The 22,531-nt window shown below is 47.2% G+C and overlaps 1 protein-coding gene across 3 annotated transcripts in view; it reads right to left on the bottom strand.

The window, feature by feature from the left end:
- LOC122922834 (MOB kinase activator 3C) overlaps window positions 1-12,619 on the bottom strand; it is a 128,537-nt gene extending 115,918 nt beyond the window's left edge. For 2 of the 3 annotated variants that reach the window (XR_006387195.1, XM_044273585.1), the window contains exons 1-2: window positions 12,508-12,619; window positions 10,632-11,102 (exon numbers count right to left, since the gene is read on the bottom strand). Coding sequence is in view for 2 of the 3 variants with exons in the window: in XM_044273585.1 (XP_044129520.1) it covers window positions 10,632-11,049 (418 nt within the window). In the remaining variant the exon portion in view is untranslated. Of the gene's footprint in view, window positions 1-10,631; window positions 11,103-12,432 lie in introns of all 3 variants that reach the window. The other variant, XM_044273586.1, reaches the window with a different exon arrangement.
- Between the last annotated feature and the right edge of the window lie 9,912 nt (window positions 12,620-22,531).

Raw genomic sequence — 22,531 nt, 5'->3', positions numbered from 1 at the left:
CTAGGTGAACAGCTGGAGCCGCAAGAGCGGGCTCAAGCTGTCCGCTTACTAGAAACAAAACAGGCCACATTCTCTCAGGAGCCTGGATACACACTCCTAGCCATACACAAGGTAGAGACTCCAGGACAGGCACCCCTGAGACAGCCCCCTTACCGTATCCCCGAAGCAGTCCGGGAAGGGATGCGGAAGGAAATAGATGAGATGCTTCGGCTAGGCGTAATCGAGCCCTCAGAAAGTCCTTGGGCCTCGCCGGTAGTCTTAGTGCCAAAGAAGGATGGGACAACCCGCTTCTGTGTAGATTACCGGCGCCTCAACGACAAGACAGTTACGGACGCCTATCCGATGCCACGGATGGACGAGCTGCTTGACCGTATCTCTGCAGGGAAGTATCTGACCACAATAGACCTATGCAAGGGATATTGGCAGATTCCCCTAGCAGAAGATGCCATACCCAAGTCGGCCTTCATCACCCCGTTCGGCCTATACCAATTCCGGGTTATGCCGTTCGGGATGAAGAACGCCCCGGCCACCTTCCAACGGATGGTGGATCAGTTACTTGGGGGTCTCCAGAGCTTTGCATGCGCTTACCTGGATGACATCGCCATCCACAGCGATACCTGGGAAGCGCACCTAGAGCACATAGGGGTAGTATTAGATAGGATCAGGGGGGCCGGGCTGACCCTGAAACCCGACAAATGTCACTTGGGTATGGCGGAGGTACAATATTTGGGCCACCGAGTAGGATGTGGTAAGCAACGGCCGGAGCCGGCTAAGATCGAGGCCGTTGCCAATTGGCCCACTCCCCACACCAAGACACAAGTCATGGCTTTCTTAGGCACAGCCGGCTATTACAGACGCTTTGTACCCGACTATAGCGCCCTGGCCAAACCCCTGACCGACTTGACCAAAAAGAAGCTACCCCGACAAGTCCTGTGGTCCCCGGAATGCGAGGTGGCTTTCCAAGCACTAAAGACTGCTCTGGTTAATGCTCCGGTGTTGGTTACCCCAGATCCTAACAAAAGATTTATTGTCCACACAGGACGCTTCAATGTTTGGACTGGGGGCAGTACTAAGCCAGATCGGGGAGGATGGAGGTGAGCACCCGGTGGCATACCTGAGTCGGAAGCTGTTGCCAAGGGAGGTCAGCTATGCCACCATTGAAAAAGAGTGTTTGGCCTTGGTGTGGGCACTCAAAAAGCTCACACCTTACCTTTATGGCCGGGCGTTCACTCTCATCACCGATCACAACCCCTTGGTGTGGCTTAACCGGGTTTCAGGGGACAACGCCCGTTTGCTACGCTGGAGCTTGGCCTTACAGCCCTATGACTTTACGATTCATTATCGCCCAGGCAAGCAAAACGGGAATGCCGATGGATTGTCACGCCAAACGGATTTAACCTCGGACTAAAAGCTCTGAACCCGTCAACCCTACTGGACCAGGAAAGGTCCAACCGAGTTGCCGGAGCAGGGAGAAAAAGGGGGGCCATTGTGAAGGACTTTGATGCAATTGCCTATATGCTTCAGTTTAATTCTCTCCCTGCTATTTTAAGGTCTATATTGTTCGGTTCCAAATGTCAAGAATGAATGTATTCAGTGTACCGAACAGGGAGGTTGAAATTATGTTTGTATGTGGGATGGAAAGTACTTTTCTGAAAAGTGTTAAAAGTTGTAAATGTTCTGGCCAGCAGACAATTGAGCTGTGTGTATTCTGAAAGTGTTAAAAGTTGTAAATGTTCTGGCCAGCAGACAATTGAGCTGTGTGTATTGTTAAAACTCAATTATCTAGTCTGGCCCAGAGGAGGAGTTTTATGCTGCATAAAGTGTGAGTTCTGTGCGCCAGTAAAGTCAGTCTCGTGTTTCCAGCAATAAGTTTTGACTCCTGTGTGGATTACTCGGCGATTCCAGGGATATTCCTACTCGTGGAATATTAGGTGATTTTCTTTTATGGGAAGAAGGGAATGCTTGACGGGGATATTTTCTACTACCGTCACATGCTGCTTTTAAAAATTTTGATGACAGCGGAGCAGATATTGAGATATTGACGGCTTTTTAAAAGACTTTGAACGCCAATGCATGTTAGAGGGAATGGAGGAAGAAAGATGGGTCTCAGTACTCAGCAGCAAGTTAACAGGGCGGGTGGCAGAGGCTTATAGAGCAGTACCGGACAAGGACATTCGGAATTATCAAAAGATAAAGTAGGTACTGTTGTCCCGATTTTTTCCGTCACCCCAGAGGCGTATCGCCTGAAATTCAGAGAATTAAAAAAAGACTGGGAGAGGCTCTTTCTCCGAATGGGCCTGCAGGTTAAAGAGGGCAGCACAGAACTGGTTGCAGGGATCCCAAGCTTCAACATTGGAGGATGCTTTGCAGCTCCTCACGTTGGAACAATTCCATGATGATCTGGAGAAGGATCTCAGACATTGGGTGAGAGATAAAAAAACAAAACAGTAGAAGAAGCAGCAAAATTGGCGGATGAGTATCAGGACACCAGACGGTCGGAAGTCAAAGAGGTACGAGCCAGCTCCAAACCGTTTGTCCCTTTTTCCCCAATACAAAGGCCCATACCCTACCAAGCAACTACAAACCCCAGGCATCAACCCAAAGTGTGTTTTCTGTGCAACCAACCTGGGCACATTAAGCCCCATTGTCCAATCAGAAACAGAGGGGGCTCACCAGCTGCACATCCTTACAAGGCCATCGCTCACTGTTACCAACAGGAGCCTAATGTCCACCCTGTGTCCAGTGAAGAACAGTGGAACATTTTGTACAAGGCCAATACGGCACGGGCGGAAACTGACAACCGGAATCATCAACGACAGTGGGTTACTGTAGATGGGGAGGAGGCCGAAGCTCTACAAGACACTGGGGCCACAATTACCCTCATTCAGCTGCACAAAATTCGGCCATCTGCCCGCACCAACCGCACTGTGGCAGTTCGAGTAGCAGGAGGAGCTATCCACAAGCTTCTTACAGCGAGGGTGCTTTTGAATTGGGGCACCGGCAGTAAACAGATGGATGTGGGCATTATGCAAACTTTGCCGGCCGAAGTATTGTTGGGGAATGATGTGGGTTGCCTTACATCCCATTTGGCTGGCCAATCTCCAATGGAAGGGTTACCAGTTACTACCAGGGCTCAAGCACGGAGGGGAGAACCTGCGCACCCGGAGGAACCTCAGGTAGGACATTCATCCCTATTGCCCCCCTTGACCCCTACTCTCTTTTGGGATACCCCAGCAGGGTTTGAGAAGGCTCAGAGGGGTATTCCACCTTAGCAGGTTACAGGAGGGAGGCAGAGAAACCCATGGAAGAGCAAGGGGAAGAACGGTTTAGTTGGGAAAAGGGGCTGTTGTATAGGATAACGGGGGGAGTCGTGAAGGGAGATACCCAAGTAGTTAAATGGCAACTAGTAGTACCCCGGAAGTTTAGAGCAGAACTGCTAAAGCTTAGCCACGATATTCCGTTGGCTGGGCATTTAGGAGTGACCAAAACGAAGGATCGGTTAACGCAGACCTTCTTTTGGTCAAAAATTTCTCAAGACATTAAACTATACTGTAGGACATGTGAGATATGTCAGCGGACAGGTAGGAGGGGGGATCGCCAGAGGGCTAAACTTCACCCCCTCCCTATTATTGAAGAACCCTTTAGCAGGGTAGCCATTGATTTAGTAGGGCCGCTCCGCAGATCGGCCACATCCGGAAAGAGCTACATCCTCACGGTGGTAGATTTTGCTACTCGGTATCCGGAGGCTGTGGCTCTGTCCAATATAGAGGCTGAAACCGTGGCAGAAGCCCTAGTAAGGATCTTCACCCGAGTAGGATTCCCGAGGGAAATTCTATCGGACAGAGGGACGCAATTCACGTCCCATCTGACCCAACAATTATGGAAAAGTTGTGGAGTGAAACTCCTGTTCAGTACACCCTATCACCCGAAGACGAATGGACTCTGTGAACGGTTCAATGGCACTCTGAAACAGATGCTACGAACCTTCACAGCGTCCAATCCTCACTGGGAAAGATTCCTACCTCACCTCCTGTTTGCTTACCGGGAAGTGCCCCAGGCATCCACAAGGTTTTCCCCCTTTAAACTCCTTTTCGGAAGAAGAGTCCGAGGACCCCTGGATCTCATACGAGAGCCCTGGGAGGGCAATACGGGGAGAAGGGGGTACCGATCATCCACTATGTACTGGATTTTCGGGACCGGCTGCGGGCGCTCACCGAATCTGTTCGGGAACACCTGCAGACGGCTCAGACACGCCAAAAGAGATGGTACGATAGGGGTGCCAGAGATAGGGTCTTTGACATAGGTCAGCAAGTCTGGGCTCTGAAGCCAGTTAAGCAGGACAAATTACAGGCATCTTGGCAAGGCCCTTTTAAGGTAGTAGAGAAGCTAAGCGACACTACGTACATAGTGTGCAAGAGTTCAGATGAGAGGTTCAGACGTGCCTTTCATGTGAACATGTTAAAACCCTATTACGAACAGGCAGAGGATATAGCGGCGGTGTGCGCGCCAGCAGGGGAAGATAGTGAAAACCTACCCCTGCCAGATTTACTCACCAGTGACCCTATCTCTATAGATCAAGTGCAAATAGGCAAGTGGTTAAACCCTGAGGGGAAACAGACAGCCTCTTAATTACTACAGGGATACAAGGAGATGTTTTCTGCTGTCCCGGGGTATACCTCTGCTGCAGTCCACTGAGTAGAGACTCAGGGAGACACCCCCCTGCGACAGCAGCCTTACCGTATCCCTGTAGCCGTTCGAGATAATATGTTAGCAGAGATACAAGAGATGCTGCAGCTAGGGGTGATAGAGCCATCCCGAAGTCCTTGGGCCTCTCCGGTAGTACTGGTGCCAAAGCGAGACGGTACGACTCGGTTTTGCGTAGACTACCAGAAGCTCAACGACCGCACTATAACAGATGCATACCCCATGCCTAGAATTGACAAGTTACTGGATAAGATGGCTGGGGGTCATTACCTAACCACGCTAGATTTATGTAAAGGCTACTGGCAAATCCCTCTGGAGCCAGCAGCCATTCCCAAGTCAGCATTCGTCCCTCTATTCGGGCTATACCAATTCAAGGTTATGCCCTTTGTAATGAAGAATGCGCCGGCTACCTATCAGAAAATGGCTGACAGACTTCTGGAGGGGTTTCAGGACTTCGCATGTGCGTACTTGGATGACATTGCCATTTATAGTCGCACATGGGAATCCCATCTAGAACACATAGCCAGGGTCTTAAAGCGCCTCCAGACCGCCGGACTAACGTTGAAACTGGACAAATGCCATCTAGGAATGGCGGAGGTCCAATATTTAGGGCATAGAGTGGGGTCAGGTAAGCAGCGTCCCGAGCCGGTCAAAGTAGAGGCCATTGCTAATTGGCCCCGTCCTACTACCAAGACTCAAGTATTAGTGTTCTTAGGGAGGGCGGGGTATTACCGGAAATTTGTCCCAGAATATAGCGCCCTGGCCAAACCCCTGACCGATCTAACAAAAAAAGCCCTTCCCAAGCTCGTAACCAGGTCTCCGGAGTGCGCAGAAGCGTTCCAGCAACTAAAGTTACCCCTTTAGCAAGGCACCTGTGCTGGCAGCACCAGACTATAACAAAACCTTTCTTGTGCACACAGATGCCTCCATGTATGGGCTGGGAGCTGTGCTGAGCCAGATGGGGGAAGATGGGTTGGAGCACCCAGTGGCGTAACTCAGCAGGAAACTGTTACCCCAGGAGGTTAGCTACGGAAAAAGAATGCTTAGCTCTGGTGTGGGCCTTAAAGAGGCTCCAACCCTATTTGTATGGTCGCCCCTTTACGTTGATGACGGACCACAATCCGCTTGTATGGTTGAACCGCGTCTCAGGGGACAATCCAAGACTATTACGCTGGAGCCTGGCCTTACAACCGTACAATTTTACTATGCAGTACAGGCCAGGCAAACAACATAGGAATGTGGATGGATTGACATCTCTGAGCCAACCCGACAGGGTCAAGGCCCGGGATCTCAAACTGCGGCCCTCCAGCTGTTGCAAAACTACAACTCCCACAATGCCCGGACAGCCTACAGGTATCAGCCTACAGCAGGGCATTGTGGGAGTTGTAGTTTTGCAACAGCTGGAGGGCCGCAGTTTGAGATGCCTGATCTAGGCGGATATGCTGACCTATGGACTTAGGGGAGCCGTGTGAAGTTATGCGTATTGTGTGGCCTGTAATTGTACCATGTAATTTGTCTATTGGGTACTTTTCGTGGGTTTAGTGTCTGGAGATAATTAGGGTTATACAGTGTCTGAACCAAATATTATGAAGATAGGCGCTAAAACAAAATAACAATAATTTTATTGGGTATTCTGCATTAAAATAAAGGGTGTCCACCTATCAGTGCCACGGTCAGCACTGACTAAAGTTATTAGCTGTGAAAAACCTGCATCTGAGTCCAGGATGTCAACCCGGAAGGTGTGCAGGCGTCACACACTAAACCCACCAACAAAAAGGGGGCTTATTTCACCAAAGGGTCTAACACAAGCAACCCAGGTGAAAAACTATCTAGGAGGATCCGTGGTGCTGTGAAACCACCCAGAGACACTCTTAACAGTGAGTGTAAGTGCGCATGCACTCACTGCACCAAGATAGTAACGGTGCAGGATTGTGGCAGAGCATTAACCCTTCCTCCAAAGTAGTGTATGGAGAGGGGATTGCACTGACACACACCTATATGTTATCAGCTCAACGCGTTTCCATGCATAAATGCTGCACTTCATCAGGAGCTGTATGCACCATGCTATATCAAAGCCCACAGCCTCTGCAGTGATATTAAGCAGAGGCGGTAGATGACATAAGACAGTGAGGTAACCTGCCTAACACCGAAACCCTCTAGTGTGAGGTACGGTGTTTATAACAACAGACCACTGTCCTGCCGTTGTATCAAAGCCCACAGCCTCTGCGATGGTGTTAAGCAGAGGCGGTGGATGACATGGAACAGTAAAGTACCCTGCCTGACACCGAGTCCCTCTAGTGTGAGGTACGGTGCTTTCAACAACAGACAACTGTCCTGCCTAAAGCTACAGACCTCTAGGTTGAGGTGTAGCGTGCTAGTGTGCAATAACATCGGCGCTGTAATGGCCGCCATTATACAGTGTCTGGACTAATTATCTCCAGGCAGACAAAGGGGGAGACCTGTGAAGGTATGCGTATTGTGTGGCCTGTAATTGTACCATGTAATTTGTCTATTGGGTAATTTTTGTGGGTTTATTGTCTGGAATAATTGTCTCCAGGCAAACAAAGGGAGAAACCAAACTGTAACGCATGTACTATTGGTTGTTTCTTGCCACCCCCGGGGAAGGCCCTCCCCCTTTTCAGGGGGTACAGTATAAATACAAATTCGGGTCAATAAAAAGAGAGTCTTCTTACACCCTTCATCACGTTTCGGCTGTTGTTTGGGTGATGTGTGTGGGAGTGATACCGCTGAGATTGCTGGTGGTTACACCTTGGGAATCTACTGAACCAGCACCAAACGGAGGGCTATACTCACTGCGTGCTTTTCCGTTTGGGTAAACCAGATGCTACTACTAACGGGGTTCGTTACACAGGGTAATAAATGTTGAGGTTTGTTTTGCTGTCAACCCTTGCTGTCTTTCAGGAATAAATGGATTATAATGGAAAATCTGCACATTTTTTAATTTCGACTCTTGTGAAACTTGTAAAGTGTTCACAAAGTTAGTCAAATCAGTTTTGAATAAATTGAGGGGTGTAGTTTGTAAAATGGGGTATTTGATCAGTGGTTTCTAGTACATAAGGCCCACTTCAGAACTGAATTGGTCCTTAAAAAAGGTTAAGGACCTAACCCTAAAGATTTCTTCTTAAATTCAAAGCCATCTAATGATCTAAAAAATAAAGCACCATTTACAAAATGAGGCCGACATAAAGTAGACATCTGGGGAACGTTAAGTAATAAATATTTTATGAGGTGCCACTATCCGCCTTAAAAGCAGAAAAATTCTGATTTAGAAAATAGCTAATTTCTCATATCTTCCATAAATTTGGGATTTTTTTTATAAATAAAGGTAAAACATATCGACTTAAATTTACATTTAACAGGAAGTACAATGTGTCACGAGAAAACAGTCTCAGAATGGCCTGGATAAGTAAAAGCGTTCCAAAGTCATTACCTCATAAAGTGATACGTCACATTTGGGTTAGGGTTAGGGTAACCCTAACCTGACAGTATTTCTTCTGCAGCTGATTTACTTCTAGCTAAACCTCTGAGAGGACACCAAGGAAGCCACATCAACTTCACATGAATTGAGAGTGTGCGTCTAGAGAGGGCATGTCCCCATAGCCAGAGAAATCTGAGGAAAAGGAGATGGATGTAGGGAGACGCAAGGGGGACTAAACTCACTGATGACAAAACCCCTTTAAACCATCAGAAATTGGCGCTGATGGCTTAGTACTGCTTGTCACCAGCAGCATGCATGAGCTGTTCCCAGTACATGTTCAGCTAGTAATGCAAACTGGTCAACCCCTTTAAGGTCAGGACTTGTCAGGTAATACCACAGCATCTCCATAGAGTTAAGGTGAAGGGCTCATCGTGGCTTGTCAGCTTTGCTGGCCCAGGGCCTGAATGCCTTGTAATCATTAAGGAAACAATAAATAATAAGATTTTAAAAAAAACATTTTACAGAAAAATGTAAGGGCAGCGTCCATGACCCCAAGCTGAGGAGACATTGGGTAATGCAACAAAACAATGACCCAGATCACAGAAGTAAATCAACTAAATATTGGTGGTGGTGGTGGTGGTGGGGGGGGGGGGAATTAAGATGTGTTTTGAAATGCCCAGATCACAGTCCTGGCCTTCACCTATGGAGACGCAGTGGTCTGAAGAGTTCTGATCTTAACCTCGTGTAGATGCTGTGGTCTGAAGAGTCCTGATCTTAACCCTGTGGAGATGCTGTGACAAGACCCAAAGAGTTCTGACCTTAACCCCGTGGAGATGCTGTGGTCTGAAGAATCCTGATCTTAACCCTGTGGAGATACTAAGACAAGACCCGAAGAGAGCTGATCTTAACCCCGTGGAGATGCTGTGGTCTGAAGAGTCCTGATCTTAAGCCTGTGGAGATGCTGTGACACGACCTGAAGAGTCCTGATCTTAACCCTGTGGAGATGCTGTGGTCTGAAGGGTCCTGATCTTAACCCTGTGGAGATGCTGTGACAGACCTGAAGAGTCCTGATCTTAACCCTGTGGAGATACTGAGACAAGACCCGAAGAGAGCTGATCTTAACCCCGTGGAGATGCTGTGGTCTGAAGAGTCCTGATCTTAACCCTGTGGAGATGCTGTGGTCTGAAGGGTCCTGATCTTAACCCTGTGGAGATGCTGTGACAGACCTGAAGGGTCCTAATCTTAACCCTGTGGAGATGCTGTGACAGACCTGAAAGGTCCTGATCTTAACCCTGTGGAGATGCTGTGACACGACCTGAAGAGTCCTGATCTTAACCCTCTGAAGATGCTGTGACACGACCTGAAGAGAGCTGAGTACACGAGGCACCCCAGAAATAGTGATGAACCTAAATACATTTGCAGGGAGGAATGGTTCAAAATTCCTCAACATTGGGAAAATTGTATCTGAATCTTAGAAAATACTTGGTGGTTGTGATTGCTGCTGAAGGGAGATCTGCAAGTTATCAAATTTGGGGGTTCACTTAATTTTTCTCCCTGCACATTGAATATTTACTCATTATGCGCAATAAGACATGACCCATAAAAATGTTTAGGGCGTTATTAGATTGTATTTGTCTACAATTGTGACTTGGATTAATCAGACCCATTTCAAAGGGTTCACTTACTTTTTCGTGTTACTTCTATAGCATTAATTGCACAAGACATGCAGCGATGCACAGAAACAAATGGAAGTGTTGGTTGGAAGGAATAGAAAAAGCCACCAACCTGGTTTTGCTGACTGGCTATTGATGGCCACGTGCTTTGTCCCGCCTTATACCTGTGGCACTCCCTATGGGTGGAGGGTAGAACACACTCCTTACTGGCCAATATTACGCTATGCCTCTACATATGACGTTCCAGGGCGCAGCGCACACATAGATAGGACTATGATGGGGAACTGCATATTTTCTTCATAAAGCAGTGCAAGGAGCTGCTGCCTGATGGGATTTCCTGCCCTGCACCAACAGATCGGTGACTTCCAGTAAAGAAACCTCTTGAGAAGCTAAAATTCTGCCTCCACCATCAACATTAAATTGTAGAGTAGAGGAGTGCACAGTAGATGAGGGGAGAGATCTGCGATCACCGGTTTTATTTTGCAGCTTGTCTTGACTCCTGATATCATTGTGATGGCCACACAGACGCTAGATGTTACTGGACTCCAGGCTCTACCTTCTTGTACATGGAGAGTTCTACTTCTTTTGTCTCATGTTAGTCTACATTGGGGAATGAGTGAGAGCATGTCTGAGGGGACAGGGGGCACACATTGTCACCAATACTTTTTATCTGTTTGGATTTATAACAACAAAGAAAATAGCTCTTGGGGGCACCTCTCAAAATGACTGTATTTTACCTGGAGCCCCAGATCTGCTTTTCTTACACTGCCCCACTACTCCTGTCTCCTGTAGAGACAAGCGTAGACCTGACTCACCTGTTCGAGTTGGGAATATGTCTTCGTTGTTAATCAGTGTCTCTATCCAGTCCATTAGCAAGTTCATATAGAGCGGAGCGGACACCTTTGTGGGCTTCTTGTACTTGAGGTCATCCTGCCACCTGTATTCATACCTGAGGCCACCAGACATAATGGGACAACTCCTCTCTGTGCAGAACTCCGACATTGTTCCATAAATCAGATTGATCCTGTTGAAGAAGTCAACAACATGCACAGCTATCCAGTCATTAATGTTCTCCGCCTCGGGAAGCTGCACCACACTCCTAAGATCCAGACCTGATTTCAGGGAGGCCTGAGCCTTTTTATAGAGCTCAAATCGTTGGGTTCCGGGTTCAAACCTCTTCCTGGGACGGAACGTTCTGTCTTTGTTAAAGACCTGGGTGAGGCACAATGCCATGATGTCCAGTCCACACTACGATGCAAGTCACAGACTGGAGGACGGCAGACTATCTACAAGATGAATAAAGGGCAATGTCAGATTTTGGCCTAGATAGTAGATCATCATAAGGGCTCATGCAACTTGCCAAGTGACATTCAGGGCATTGAATCAGTAATTTACCCCTAAAACCCATTATTATTAAAGAGTTGTGCCAAGTTTTTAAGTATCCCCCATAAACAGGATAGTGAATAACTGATCCTTGGGAATCTGAACACAGGAACCCCCACGATCACGAGAATGGGCGTCTTCCCCGTTCTCATGGAGCAGCAGGTCGTACGTGTGCACTGCTGCTCCATTCATTCTCTAAGTGAGCACCAGAGACAGCCAAGTGCTGTACTTTATGTCTGATGCTCACATACAAAATGAATGGAGCGGCATTGCACAAGCATGACATACTGATCTATCAAAATGGGGAGCGGGACCCCTGTTCTCACGATCGGTGGGGACTCCAGCAGTTGAATTACCAGCAATAGCTTGTCATCTTCAATCCTGAGGATAGGCTATAACCTATAATCCTAGCACAACACCTTTAATCACATGTCACCCAGGAAACAGCAGCAGGAAAAGTGTTACCTCCTTATGTCACCATTACCCGCAGATATTACACAGCAGCCTATGTGGACTGGGCAGGTAACATCACAGGAGGAGTTCCTTCAGCCAGTGTTACACTCGTATATTACCATTACCCCCAGATATTACACAGCAGCCTCTGTGGCTGGGCAGGTGACATCACAGGAGGAGTACCTTCAGCCAGTGTTACCCCCTTGTGTCACCATTACCTCCAGATATACCACGGCAGCCTCTGTGGACTGGGAAGATGAAATTACAAGAGGAGTCCCTTCAGCCAGTGTTACCCTCCTGTGTCACCGATACCCCCAGATATTACACAACAGCCTCTGTGGACTGGACAGGTGACATCACAGGAGGAGTCCCTTCAGCCAGTGTTACCCTCCTGTGTCACCATTACCCCCAGATATTACACAACAGCCTCTGTGGACTGGACAGGTGACATCACAGGAGGAGTCCCTTCAGCCAGTGTTACCCTCCTGTGTCACCATTACCCCCAGATATTACACAACAGCCTCTGTGGACTGGGAAGATGAAATTACAAGAGGAGTCCCTTCAGCCAGTGTTACCCTCCTGTGTCACCGATACCCCCAGATATTACACAACAGCCTCTGTGGACTGGACAGGTGACATCACAGGAGGAGTACCTTCAGCCAGTGTTACCCTCCTGTGTCACCATTACCCCCAGATATTACACAACAGCCTCTGTGGACTGGGCAGGTGACATCACAGGAGGAGTCCCTTCAGCCAGTGTTACCTATGTGTCACCATTACCTCCAAGAGCCTCCTGTGAATGATCAGACCCTTATGACCTTCAGTGGCCTGTCTCCCCTCGCCCAGCCCGAGTACCTAGTAGGCAGATAATGTGATGGCTCCTGAATCCTTTCAGCTCTAGTCAGCAAACAGTTTGGAGAGTTCTGTAGACATAGCTCCTCCAGTGATGTCACATCCTGACTCTGTGTCCAAAAGCACAACTGTTCTTGTAATAACTTGTGTGCGTGACTCAGTCGTATCCGCTCTGCACACACAATGCACTGCAAACACCCTGCACCCACCACATACTCTACCCCTGTGGTCTGCAACCTCCAGCACAGCAGAAACGACATCTTTCAGCATGCATATAGGCTGCTTGGAATGCTGGGAGTTGTACAGTATTCTCACAGCCAGAGAACCAAAAGTTGCTGAACCCTGTTCTACACTATGGCCCCAATTTATCTTAGATGGCGACCCTGCGCAATACCAGGGGCTGCACCTAAATAATAACAAGGTGTACGCAACTGTGTGTTGTGGTCACAGTGTATTCTGTGTTTAGGGGGATGTGTGTGTTGTGGTCACACTGTATCCAGTGTTTAGGGGGATGTGTGTGTTGTGGTCACAGTGTATCCAGTGTTTAGGGGGATGTGTGTGTTGTGGTCACAGTGTATGCAGTGTTTAGGGGATGTACTGTGTTTAGTGTGTGTTGTGGTCACAGTGTATGCAGTGTTTAAGGGGATGTATTGTGTTTAGTGTGTGTTGTGGTCACAGTGTATGCAGTGTTTAGGGGGATGTATTGTGTTTAGTGTGTGTTGTGGTCACAGTGTATGCAGTGTTTAAGGGGATGTATTGTGTTTAGTGTGTGTTGTGGTCACACTGTATGCAGTGTTTAAGGGGATGTATTGTGTTTAGTGTGTGCTGTGGTCACAGTGTATGCAGTGTTTAAGGGGATGTATTGTGTTTAGTGTGTGCTGTGGTCACAGTGTATGCAGTGTTTAGGGGGATGTATTCTGTTTAGAGGGATGTGTGTGTTGTGGTCACAGTGTATGCAGTGTTTAGGGGGATGTATTGTATTTAGTGTGTGTTGTGTTCACAGTGTATGCAGTGTTTAGGGGGATATATTGTATTTAGTGTGTGTTGTGGTCACAGTGTATGCAGTGTTTAGGGGATGTGTGTGTTGTGGTCACAGTGTATGCAGTGTTTAGGGGGATGTATTGTGTTTAGTGTGTGCTGTGGTCACAGTGTATGTAGTGGGTGCAGTGTTTAGGGGGGATGTATTATGTTTGATGTGTGTTGTGGTCACACTGTATGCAGTGTTTAGGGGGGATGTGTGTGTTGTGGTCACAGTGTATGCAGTGTTTAGGGGGATGTATTGTGTTGTGTGTGTGCTGTGGTCACAGTGTATGCAGTGTTTAGGGGGATGTATTGTGTTTAGTGTGTGCTGTGGTCACAGTGTATGTAGTGGGTGCAGTGTTTAGGGGGAATGTATTATGTTTGATGTGTGTTGTGGTCACACTGTATCCAGTGTTTAGGGGGATGTGTGTGTTATGGTCACAGTGTATGCAGTGTTTAGGGGATGTATTGTGGTCACAGTGTATGCAGTGTTTAGGGGGATGTATTGTGTTTAGTGTGTGCTGTGGTCACAGTGTATGTAGTGGGTGCAGTGTTTAGGGGGATGTATTGTGTTTAATGTGTGTTGTGTTCACAGTGTATGCAGTGTTTAGGGGGATGTATTGTATTTAGTGTGTGTTGTGTTCACAGTGTATGCAGTGTTTAGGAGGATGTATTGTATTTAGTGTGTGTTGTGCTCACAGTGTATGCAGTGTTTAGGGGGATGTATTGTATTTAGTGTGTGTTGTGTTCACAGTGTATGCAGTGTTTAGGGGGATGTATTGTGTTTAGTGTGTGCTGTGGTCACAGTGTATGTAGTGGGTGCAGTGTTTAGGGGGAATGTATTATGTTTGATGTGTGTTGTGGTCACACTGTATCCAGTGTTTAGGGGGATGTGTGTGTTATGGTCACAGTGTATGCAGTGTTTAGGCGATGTATTGTGGTCACAGTGTATGCAGTGTTTAGGGGGATGTACTGTGTTTAGTGTGTGCTGTGGTCACAGTGTATGCAGTGTTTAGGGGAATGTATTGTGTTTAGTGTGTGCTGTGGTCACAGTGTATGTGGTGTTTAGGGGGATGTATTGTGTTTAGTGTGTGCTGTGGTCACAGTGTATGCAGTGTTTAGGGGGATGTATTGTGTTTAGTCTGTGCTGTGGTCACAGTGTATGCAGTGTTTAGGGGGATGTATTGTGTTTAGTGTGTGCTGTGGTCACAGTGCATGTAGTGGGTGCAGTGTTTAGGGGGGATATATTATGTTTGATGCGTGTTGTGGTCACACTGTATGCGGTGGGTGCAGTGTTTAGTGTGTTGTGGTCACAGTCTATGCAGTGGGTGAAGTGTTTCGGGGTGTGTATACAGTGGGGCAAAAAAGTATTTAGTCAGCCATCAAATGTGCAAGTTCTCCCACTTAAAAAAAATGAGAGAGGCCTGTAATTTTCATCATAGGTAAACTTCAACTATGAGAGACAGAATGGGGGGGGGGGGGGGGGCGGAGGAGAATACAGGAAATCACATTGTAGGATTACTAATGAATTAATTGGTAAATTCCCCGGTAAAATAAGTATTTGGCCACCTACAAACAAGCAAGATTTCTGGCTCTCACAGAGCTGTAGCTTCTTTAAAAGGCTCCTCTGTCTTCCACTCGTTACCTGTATTAATGGCACCAGTTTGAACTTATCAGTATAAAAGACACCTGTCCACAACCTCAAACAGTCACACTCCAAACTCCATTATGGCCAAAGAGCTTTTTTTGGTAAAAACTCAACTTGTCGTTGTGACAAACTCCCCTCTTTTGAGTTTGCCACGAGTACTTGGAGAGGACTACTTTCCAGCCTCTTACCATGTGATTACGGTCCCATGTTGAATGCACCGGTTTTATGCAATAGCTGCATAGATATATAAGTTCATGTATTTTGCTGTCTTTTGCTACTATGTGGCTAATGGAGTCTTGCCTCTGTCCTTGGGAGATAAATGGATCACTTCTCAATTGTCTCCAGGACTAAAGACTGTGTAGAACCGGTTTTGGACAGAAAAGCCATGAGTACAGCCGTGTTTGGAAGAGAAAGAATGCCAAGTTGCATCCAAAGAACACCATACCTACTGTGAAGCATGGGGGTGGAAAGATCATGCTTTGGGGCTGTTTTTCTGCAAAGGAACCAGGACGAATGATCCATGTAAAGGAAAGAATGAATGGGGCCATGTATCGTGAGATTTTTTGTGAAAACCTCCTTCCATCAGCAATGGCATTGAAGATGAAACGTGGCTGGGTCTTTCAGCATGACAATGATCCCAAACACACCTCCTGGGCAACGAAGGAATGGTTTGTAAGAAGCATTTCAAGGTCCTGGAGTCTCCAGATCTCAACCCCATAGAAAACCTTTGGAGGGAGTTGAAAGTCTGTGTCGCCCAGCGACAGCCCCAAAACATCACTTCTCTAGAATAGATCTGCATGAAGGAATGGGCCAAAATACCAGTAACAATGTGTGAAAACCTTGTGAAGACTAACAGAAAACTTTTGACCTCTGTCATTGCCAACAAAGGGTATATAACAAAGTATTGAGATTAACTTTTTTTATTGACCAAATACTTTGTACTAAGTATAGTCTTCCGAAAGGCCGAGTACTCAGCTAATCTGGTATCTAGTCTATAATGGGAGATGAATGTTGATTCAGAGCTCCAGGAGGCAGATTTGCAAATCATGTCGAGCGGAAAAAGACTCCTCTCTGCAAAAGAAGTAGCTACAGCCCTTGTAGAATGGGCTTTTATAAACCCTGGAGGGTCTAGAGATTGAAAAACAAAGGATTCCCTAATAGCCTCCTTAATCCATCGACTGATGGATGGTTTAGACACCTTATGGCCTTTAAACTTACCGGCAAACAGGATTAGAAGATTTTCATCTTTCCTTTCCTTTGCTCTATCCACATAGATCCGAAGGCATCTCAAGACATCCAAAGGGTGTATAGCAGGTTCCTCGGAGAAGGTAGAAGGTCTATAAAGAACCAGGGATATCACCTGGTTGATATTCTGGAAAGAAGGAACCTTAGGCCTAAAATACGGGAGATATCTTAAAAGGACCCGGTTTTGCAAAAAAATTGTATAGGGCTCGTGCGCTGATAGAGCTTGAAGCTCAGAGACCCTCTTGGCCGAAGTCACAGCAAGGAGAAAGATAAGTTTCCATGTGACAAACTTGAAATCTACCTCCTCCAAAGGCTCAAAGGGGGGAGATGCTGACCCCTTAAGAACTACTGATAAATCCCACTGAGGAATGGGTTTCAGTACTGTAGGCTTTAATCTATCAGCTCCTTTAAGGAATCGTTTTATGAGCGGGTCCTGAGGAAAAGACTTGTTGAGACAAGCTGAAACTTGAACCCTCAAGGTAGATGGAGCAAGGCCTTTATCAAGGCCATCTTGCAGAAACTGAAGGATGATGGGGAGGGGCGGATCTGCAGATGCCACCTCCTTTGAGGAACACCAAGAAGAGAATAACCTCTTAATCCGTGAGTAGGCTCTCTTAGTAGAGTCTGCTCTTGAATGAGACAGCGTTCTCAGGACCGACTCTGAAAGCCCTTCTATTTTGGGAAGGGACTGATCAACCTCCAGGCTGTCAGGTTGAACCTTTGCAGATCTGATCAGAGGTGAGTGTCCCACGACACCAGGGTCTGCTGAGGGGGGAGTCTCCAAAATTGCCCTTGACTCATTTGGGTGAGCTGGGTAAACGAGGCTCTCTTCGGCCAAAACGGTATGATGGCTATCACCGAGGCCTGATCCTGACGGATTTTCATCAATCCCCTCGGAATAATGGAAAATGGAGGGAAGATGTAAGCCAGTCAGAACCTCCATGATATTGACAGAGCATCTATCGCCAGGGGGTTGTCCTCCCTGTAAAGGGAGCAAAACCTCTCCACCTTTGCGTTGAACCTTGTTGCCATAAGATCCACCTCTGGCATTCCCCACTTTAGGACTATCTGCTTGAATATCTCCGGATATAAATACCACTCCACTGTTGGAAGACCGCGGCTCAACAGATCCTCTATCATATTGAGGGAGACTCAAATATGGATCGCAGATAAGTGTGAAAGATTCAACTCTGCCCAATCCAGAATCACCCCGATCTCTGATAAGAGGGGAAGTGATCTTGTGCCTCCCTGCTTGTTGATGTAAAGTACCGCAGTCATATTATCTGACTGGACTTTCACCGCTTTGCCCCGGATCTGAGGGGTGAAGTGAAGGAGGGCTAGCCGGATAGCTTGAATCTCATGGAGATTGGATGAGAGGAGCCGCTCCTGAGGAGACCAGGATCCGTGAACTGGAGAATCGTCTAGATAAGCGCCCCAGCCTACTTGGGACGCATCTGTTGTCAATATGACCCAGGTTGGCTGGGTCATAGACTTTCCGTCTAAAAGATGGCTCCACCATCTGGGGGAATGCAGAGTTTGCCAAGACAGGGAACACAGGGAGTTCAGCCCGGCGGGGCTGCTATTCCATTTAGAGAGGACCTCCGACTGCAGCGGCCGGAGGTGCCATAAAGCCCAAGGGACTGCTTCCGCAGACGCTAACATAAGCCCCAACATCTTCATGAGAGTCCGAATTGGAACTCGCCGAGGCACGGATAGGAATTCTGCTGTGTTCTGTATTCGGGATCTTCTTTCTGGAGTCAACCGGAGAGACATCCCAACAGAGTCGATTATGAAGCCTAAATATCTTACTGAAGTCGACGGGCTCACGTTCAAAGGAACCACAAAAGGAAGAGGCTTTTAAAAGCCAATAAGCCAGATAAGGAATGATGGTCAGTCCTTGGAGTCTTAGAGCCGCCACCACATAAACTACCACCTTGGTGAAAGTGTGAGGGGCAGAAGAAATGCCAAAGGGAAGGGCAATGAACTGAAGGTGTCTGGTGACACCCGACACCTGGACTGCGATTCTGAGATATTTTCTGAAAGCAGGATGAATCGGGATATGCAAATATGCATCCTTGAGGTCCAGGGTTGCCATCACATCTCCAGGATTGAGAACGTGAACCACTGACCTGATGGTTTCCATATGGAACCTTACTTTCCTTACATATCGATTGAAGAATCTCAAATCGATAATCATCCGGAGATCCCCTGACGCCTTGGGAACCAGAAACACTGGTGAGTAAATCCCTAAGCCCCGTTCCCCTGCCAGAACCTCCTCCAGAGCCCCCTTGTGGATGTAATCCTGAATGTAAGCCTCCAGAACCGACTGCCTTGCGGCCTGTAGAAGTTTGGTTCTGATGAACCTGTCCGGAGGCAGAGAAAGAAGATTGATTGAGTACCCCTCTGAGATGACATTCAGGACCCAGGGATCCGAAATCTCTCGGATCCAGAGGTCCTTGAAGTGGGAAAGACGACCTCCGACGGGAAGATGAGGCAGGGGAGTGGGGAAGTCTTCTGGCAGGACGGCAGGATTAACGGGAGTCATCCAAGAGCCTCGAGGAGGCCCGTAGTCAGGAGGTGGATTTTTTTTCCTTGGTTCCTTCTCGAGAGCGCCTCGAACCTCTTCGCTGCGCTCCCCAGTCCCTCCGGGCTCTTGACTGCCGGTCAGACCTACCACCACGGTTTTGTCTGCCCCGCCCCCGAAAGGACTATTGGGGAAGACTCTTGCCCTTTTTATCTGACAGGCCTTCCATAATCTTATCCAACTCTGAGCCGAACAAACGGTTGGGCTCAAAAGGAAGGCTACATAAATTATATTTAGAGGAATTGTCAGCGACCCAAGGCTTAAGCCACAAAGGCCTGCAAGCCGCTGACACCAGGGCCATGGTTTTGGCCGCCAACTTCAGTTGTTGTTGCGCTGTATCAGACAGGAAATCTATCGCCAGGCTGACAGCCCTGAAAGCCGCCAGAATGTCGTCCTGAGGCACCTTCTGATCCACATCCATCTGGATCTGGTTTAATCGAGACCGGAGGAAGGTAGAAACTTCTGTAGCAGCGATAGCCATAGACACGGAAGCTGCATCTGCCATATAACCTCTCCTGAGTGTGCTCTCTGCTCTCCTGTCAAGGGGATCCTGCAGACTCAATCCATCGTCCGCAGGAACCAGAATGCGCTTGGACAGTTTGGCAATAGCCATGTCAACCTTGGGAATGGAACCCCACGATTCCCCCAAGGGTTTAGACGCGGAAACATGGTTCTGAATCTTTTATAGTTAGCATCTGACCTTTTTCGGGTTTTCACCACTCTGTGCGCATGACATAGAGGAGGGTCTCATCCGCTTTAAAGACACGAAGTGCCCGACTAGCGGGATCAGAGGACTCCCCAGATCAACATCCAGGTCCCCCGACCTGATGGACTTAAGTAACTTTTGCGTCTTATCAGGAGGAAAGAAGCATGAAGTAAGCTCCTCCTCATCCGAAGGAGGAACCCAAGGAGACTACGGAAGGTATCTCTATTGGAGCCGAAGACTCCATAGGAGTCTGAGTAGGAAGCCTCTCATCCAGCAGGCTTATAACCCCTTTGATGGATCCATCAACATAGGTCTTCACCCACTGATACATATCCTGCATCATAGGTTAAGTGGAAGGTTGGACCCTCGGACGGCAGCCGTCACACTTGGAGTAGGGACAGCTATCCTCCAAAAACACGCTACACGATAGCACAATAAATGTTTCTGCCTGAAACCCACATCTGTTATTCGAATCGTGGAGACGACATCACTGCGGGAAAAAAAGGACAAGTAAAACATTAGTAAACAACCAATAAATTTTTCAGGAGAAAGGTAAAAGAAAGGCAGACCGGCGGAAAGTGAAGGAAGGAATACAATAAATCCTCCAACCGAGGGAAAAATCGCGAAATTATATATTTAAAAAAAAAATCGTGTCGCAAGGAAAAATTCCGGAAGTGACGTCAGAGATTCCAACATCTCTTCCGGAAGATGGCGGCTCACAGCGGCCGCAAGGAAGAGGACCGAGGACGCCGAAAAACGCACCGCAGCGAAGCACCGCTGTGCAGCGCCGGCAGCAGGTAAGCTGCCGGACAAACCATCTAGTAAAAGCGGAGGCAAAGCCCGCAGATAAGATGAAAAAAAGATTCCCCACTAAGAGAGGGGGAATCACCGCCTAGTCCACCTGTCCAGAGGACAGAAAAAAACCACAATGGGCTGGAGGTGATTCCCTCCTTTATAGGGGAGGTTTAAGTATTTAATTATTACTTGGGCTTATTAAAATTCCGCCAGTCCTATCAGTCCACGGGGGTGGTTAACCCCATCTGTGCTGCTGGTAGGACGTAAGGGAATCTTCATTCTCTATTTATTTACAACTTTAATAAACACAGGGTAAAAGGGGCTATGACAACCACCCGCCAATCCTGTCTTACTATGCCACAGTTGCCATACAGGTCTCGTCCCCTAGAAACTTCTGGAGGCGAATCCACTGTGAGCACAGTAGACACTTAAGATTGGTTGGTGGGCCCATACAGGATACAATCGCGATTGTATGTACAATTGATAAAATAAAATGATTGATTTTGTGCTGAAAATAAAATTAATTATTTGCTGCCACCACTATTCGTATTGAATCGGGCGAAGAGGGTTACCCTAACCCGGGATAGCTAATTCTAAAGGGAAGAAACGGTTATTTGCAAGCCAGCTAACCAATAAACAATTTATAGAAATAAGACAATGCGTATGTCTCTTCTGAGGACAGAGTTCTTAGCATAGACAAGATAATCAGGTAACAAGGGCAAAACTGGAACGATTAAATTGTTATTTTATTCTAAAAACTACACACAAAAAATATATACTGTACATTAAAACTGACAGATAAATATACCGGCCAGTCGAACAGATTGGTTGGATAGAAATAGGTAAGAGGTGGAAGGGAATAGAATGTCTGTAAGTTCAGAATTACTGTGGTAGAGTCAAGTAAAAGATAAAGTCTTTGTAAGGAATAATCCAAGATGGCGGGTGCCCATGTCCAGCAGGCGCTCCTGATGTTAGTCGACGTCAGATGTTAGAAGACCAGGAACTGAGTGGGTCACTGTGTTTTACCCACTCTGGAGCTGGGAGTGGCTGTGACACGTACAAGTCCAGCCTTGTGTAATTGGAAAGAGGGACAGTTCTCGCCCTGAGAGGGAGAAAATCTAGCAGAATCTTTGCTTTGCCAGTTTCTCCGTACCCGTATCTCAAATTAATAGAGTCCATATTTATAATAAGGAAAATGTTACGCATCATCTGATACCAAATATGACTGGAAGGCAATACAAAGTGCCTGAGAACCTCAATATCCCAGGGAGGGTATTTCTGATTTGTTTGCGGATTTCCAGGAAGGTGTGTTAGAAGAACCGAAACAATCTCTGAAGAGATGGTTCCTTTCATATTTCCCTAACCCATGAAATATTAGGGAAATATGGGAAAAATATGAAATATGAAGTCTTCCTTCCTGTACCAACCAGCTATGTGATAAGGATCTGTCCTTTTCTTCTAAAGCTCACTGCCCAGGCTAAAGGTGTGAGACCTCCTGCGATGCCAGAGCCACACAGACTGGGAAGATGCACGTTTTATGAGGTTTTGTCATGATGATATCTGATTGATGGATGAATCCTGGCATGGGGACAGGAAGATTCTTTTGGCACGGATGTGGTAAATTTACTCTGATCTCTGAGCTGTGGTAGCAAGGTGAATTACTTCTAGGTTGAAAAAAGATTTTAACTCTTTGTGTGTAGGAGAGGGCTCTTGTGATTTTAAAACCGGATGCATTCGTGATTTCTTCGTATTGCCGAGATTGTGAAGCATCACAGGGGCTGAGTATTATTATATACAGTATGCAGTGTCCTGAAACGCACGGGTAGAAGCTGTAATTGTGTTTCATGAAGATGTGCTTGTGCCTGAGTACCCACAAAGTTTGGTAGGACCCCACTGCTGTCTCTAAGAGGAAGGTAGTCAGTGCAATATAGTGCAGTGTGTTGTCTGAGGTAGAAGAAACATCTCCGCAGCCATTGTGGAGAGTTATCTGAACTCCAGAGCTAGTTCCATGGACCAGCCCCTAGAAGGG

This window comes from Bufo gargarizans, unplaced genomic scaffold (genome assembly GCF_014858855.1).
Source record: "Bufo gargarizans isolate SCDJY-AF-19 unplaced genomic scaffold, ASM1485885v1 fragScaff_scaffold_773_pilon, whole genome shotgun sequence".
NCBI classification, from domain to species: Eukaryota; Metazoa; Chordata; class Amphibia; order Anura; family Bufonidae; genus Bufo; species Bufo gargarizans.
The sequence above is the reverse complement of the archived record's forward strand: the minus strand, read 5'-3'. Positions and strand labels throughout refer to the sequence as shown.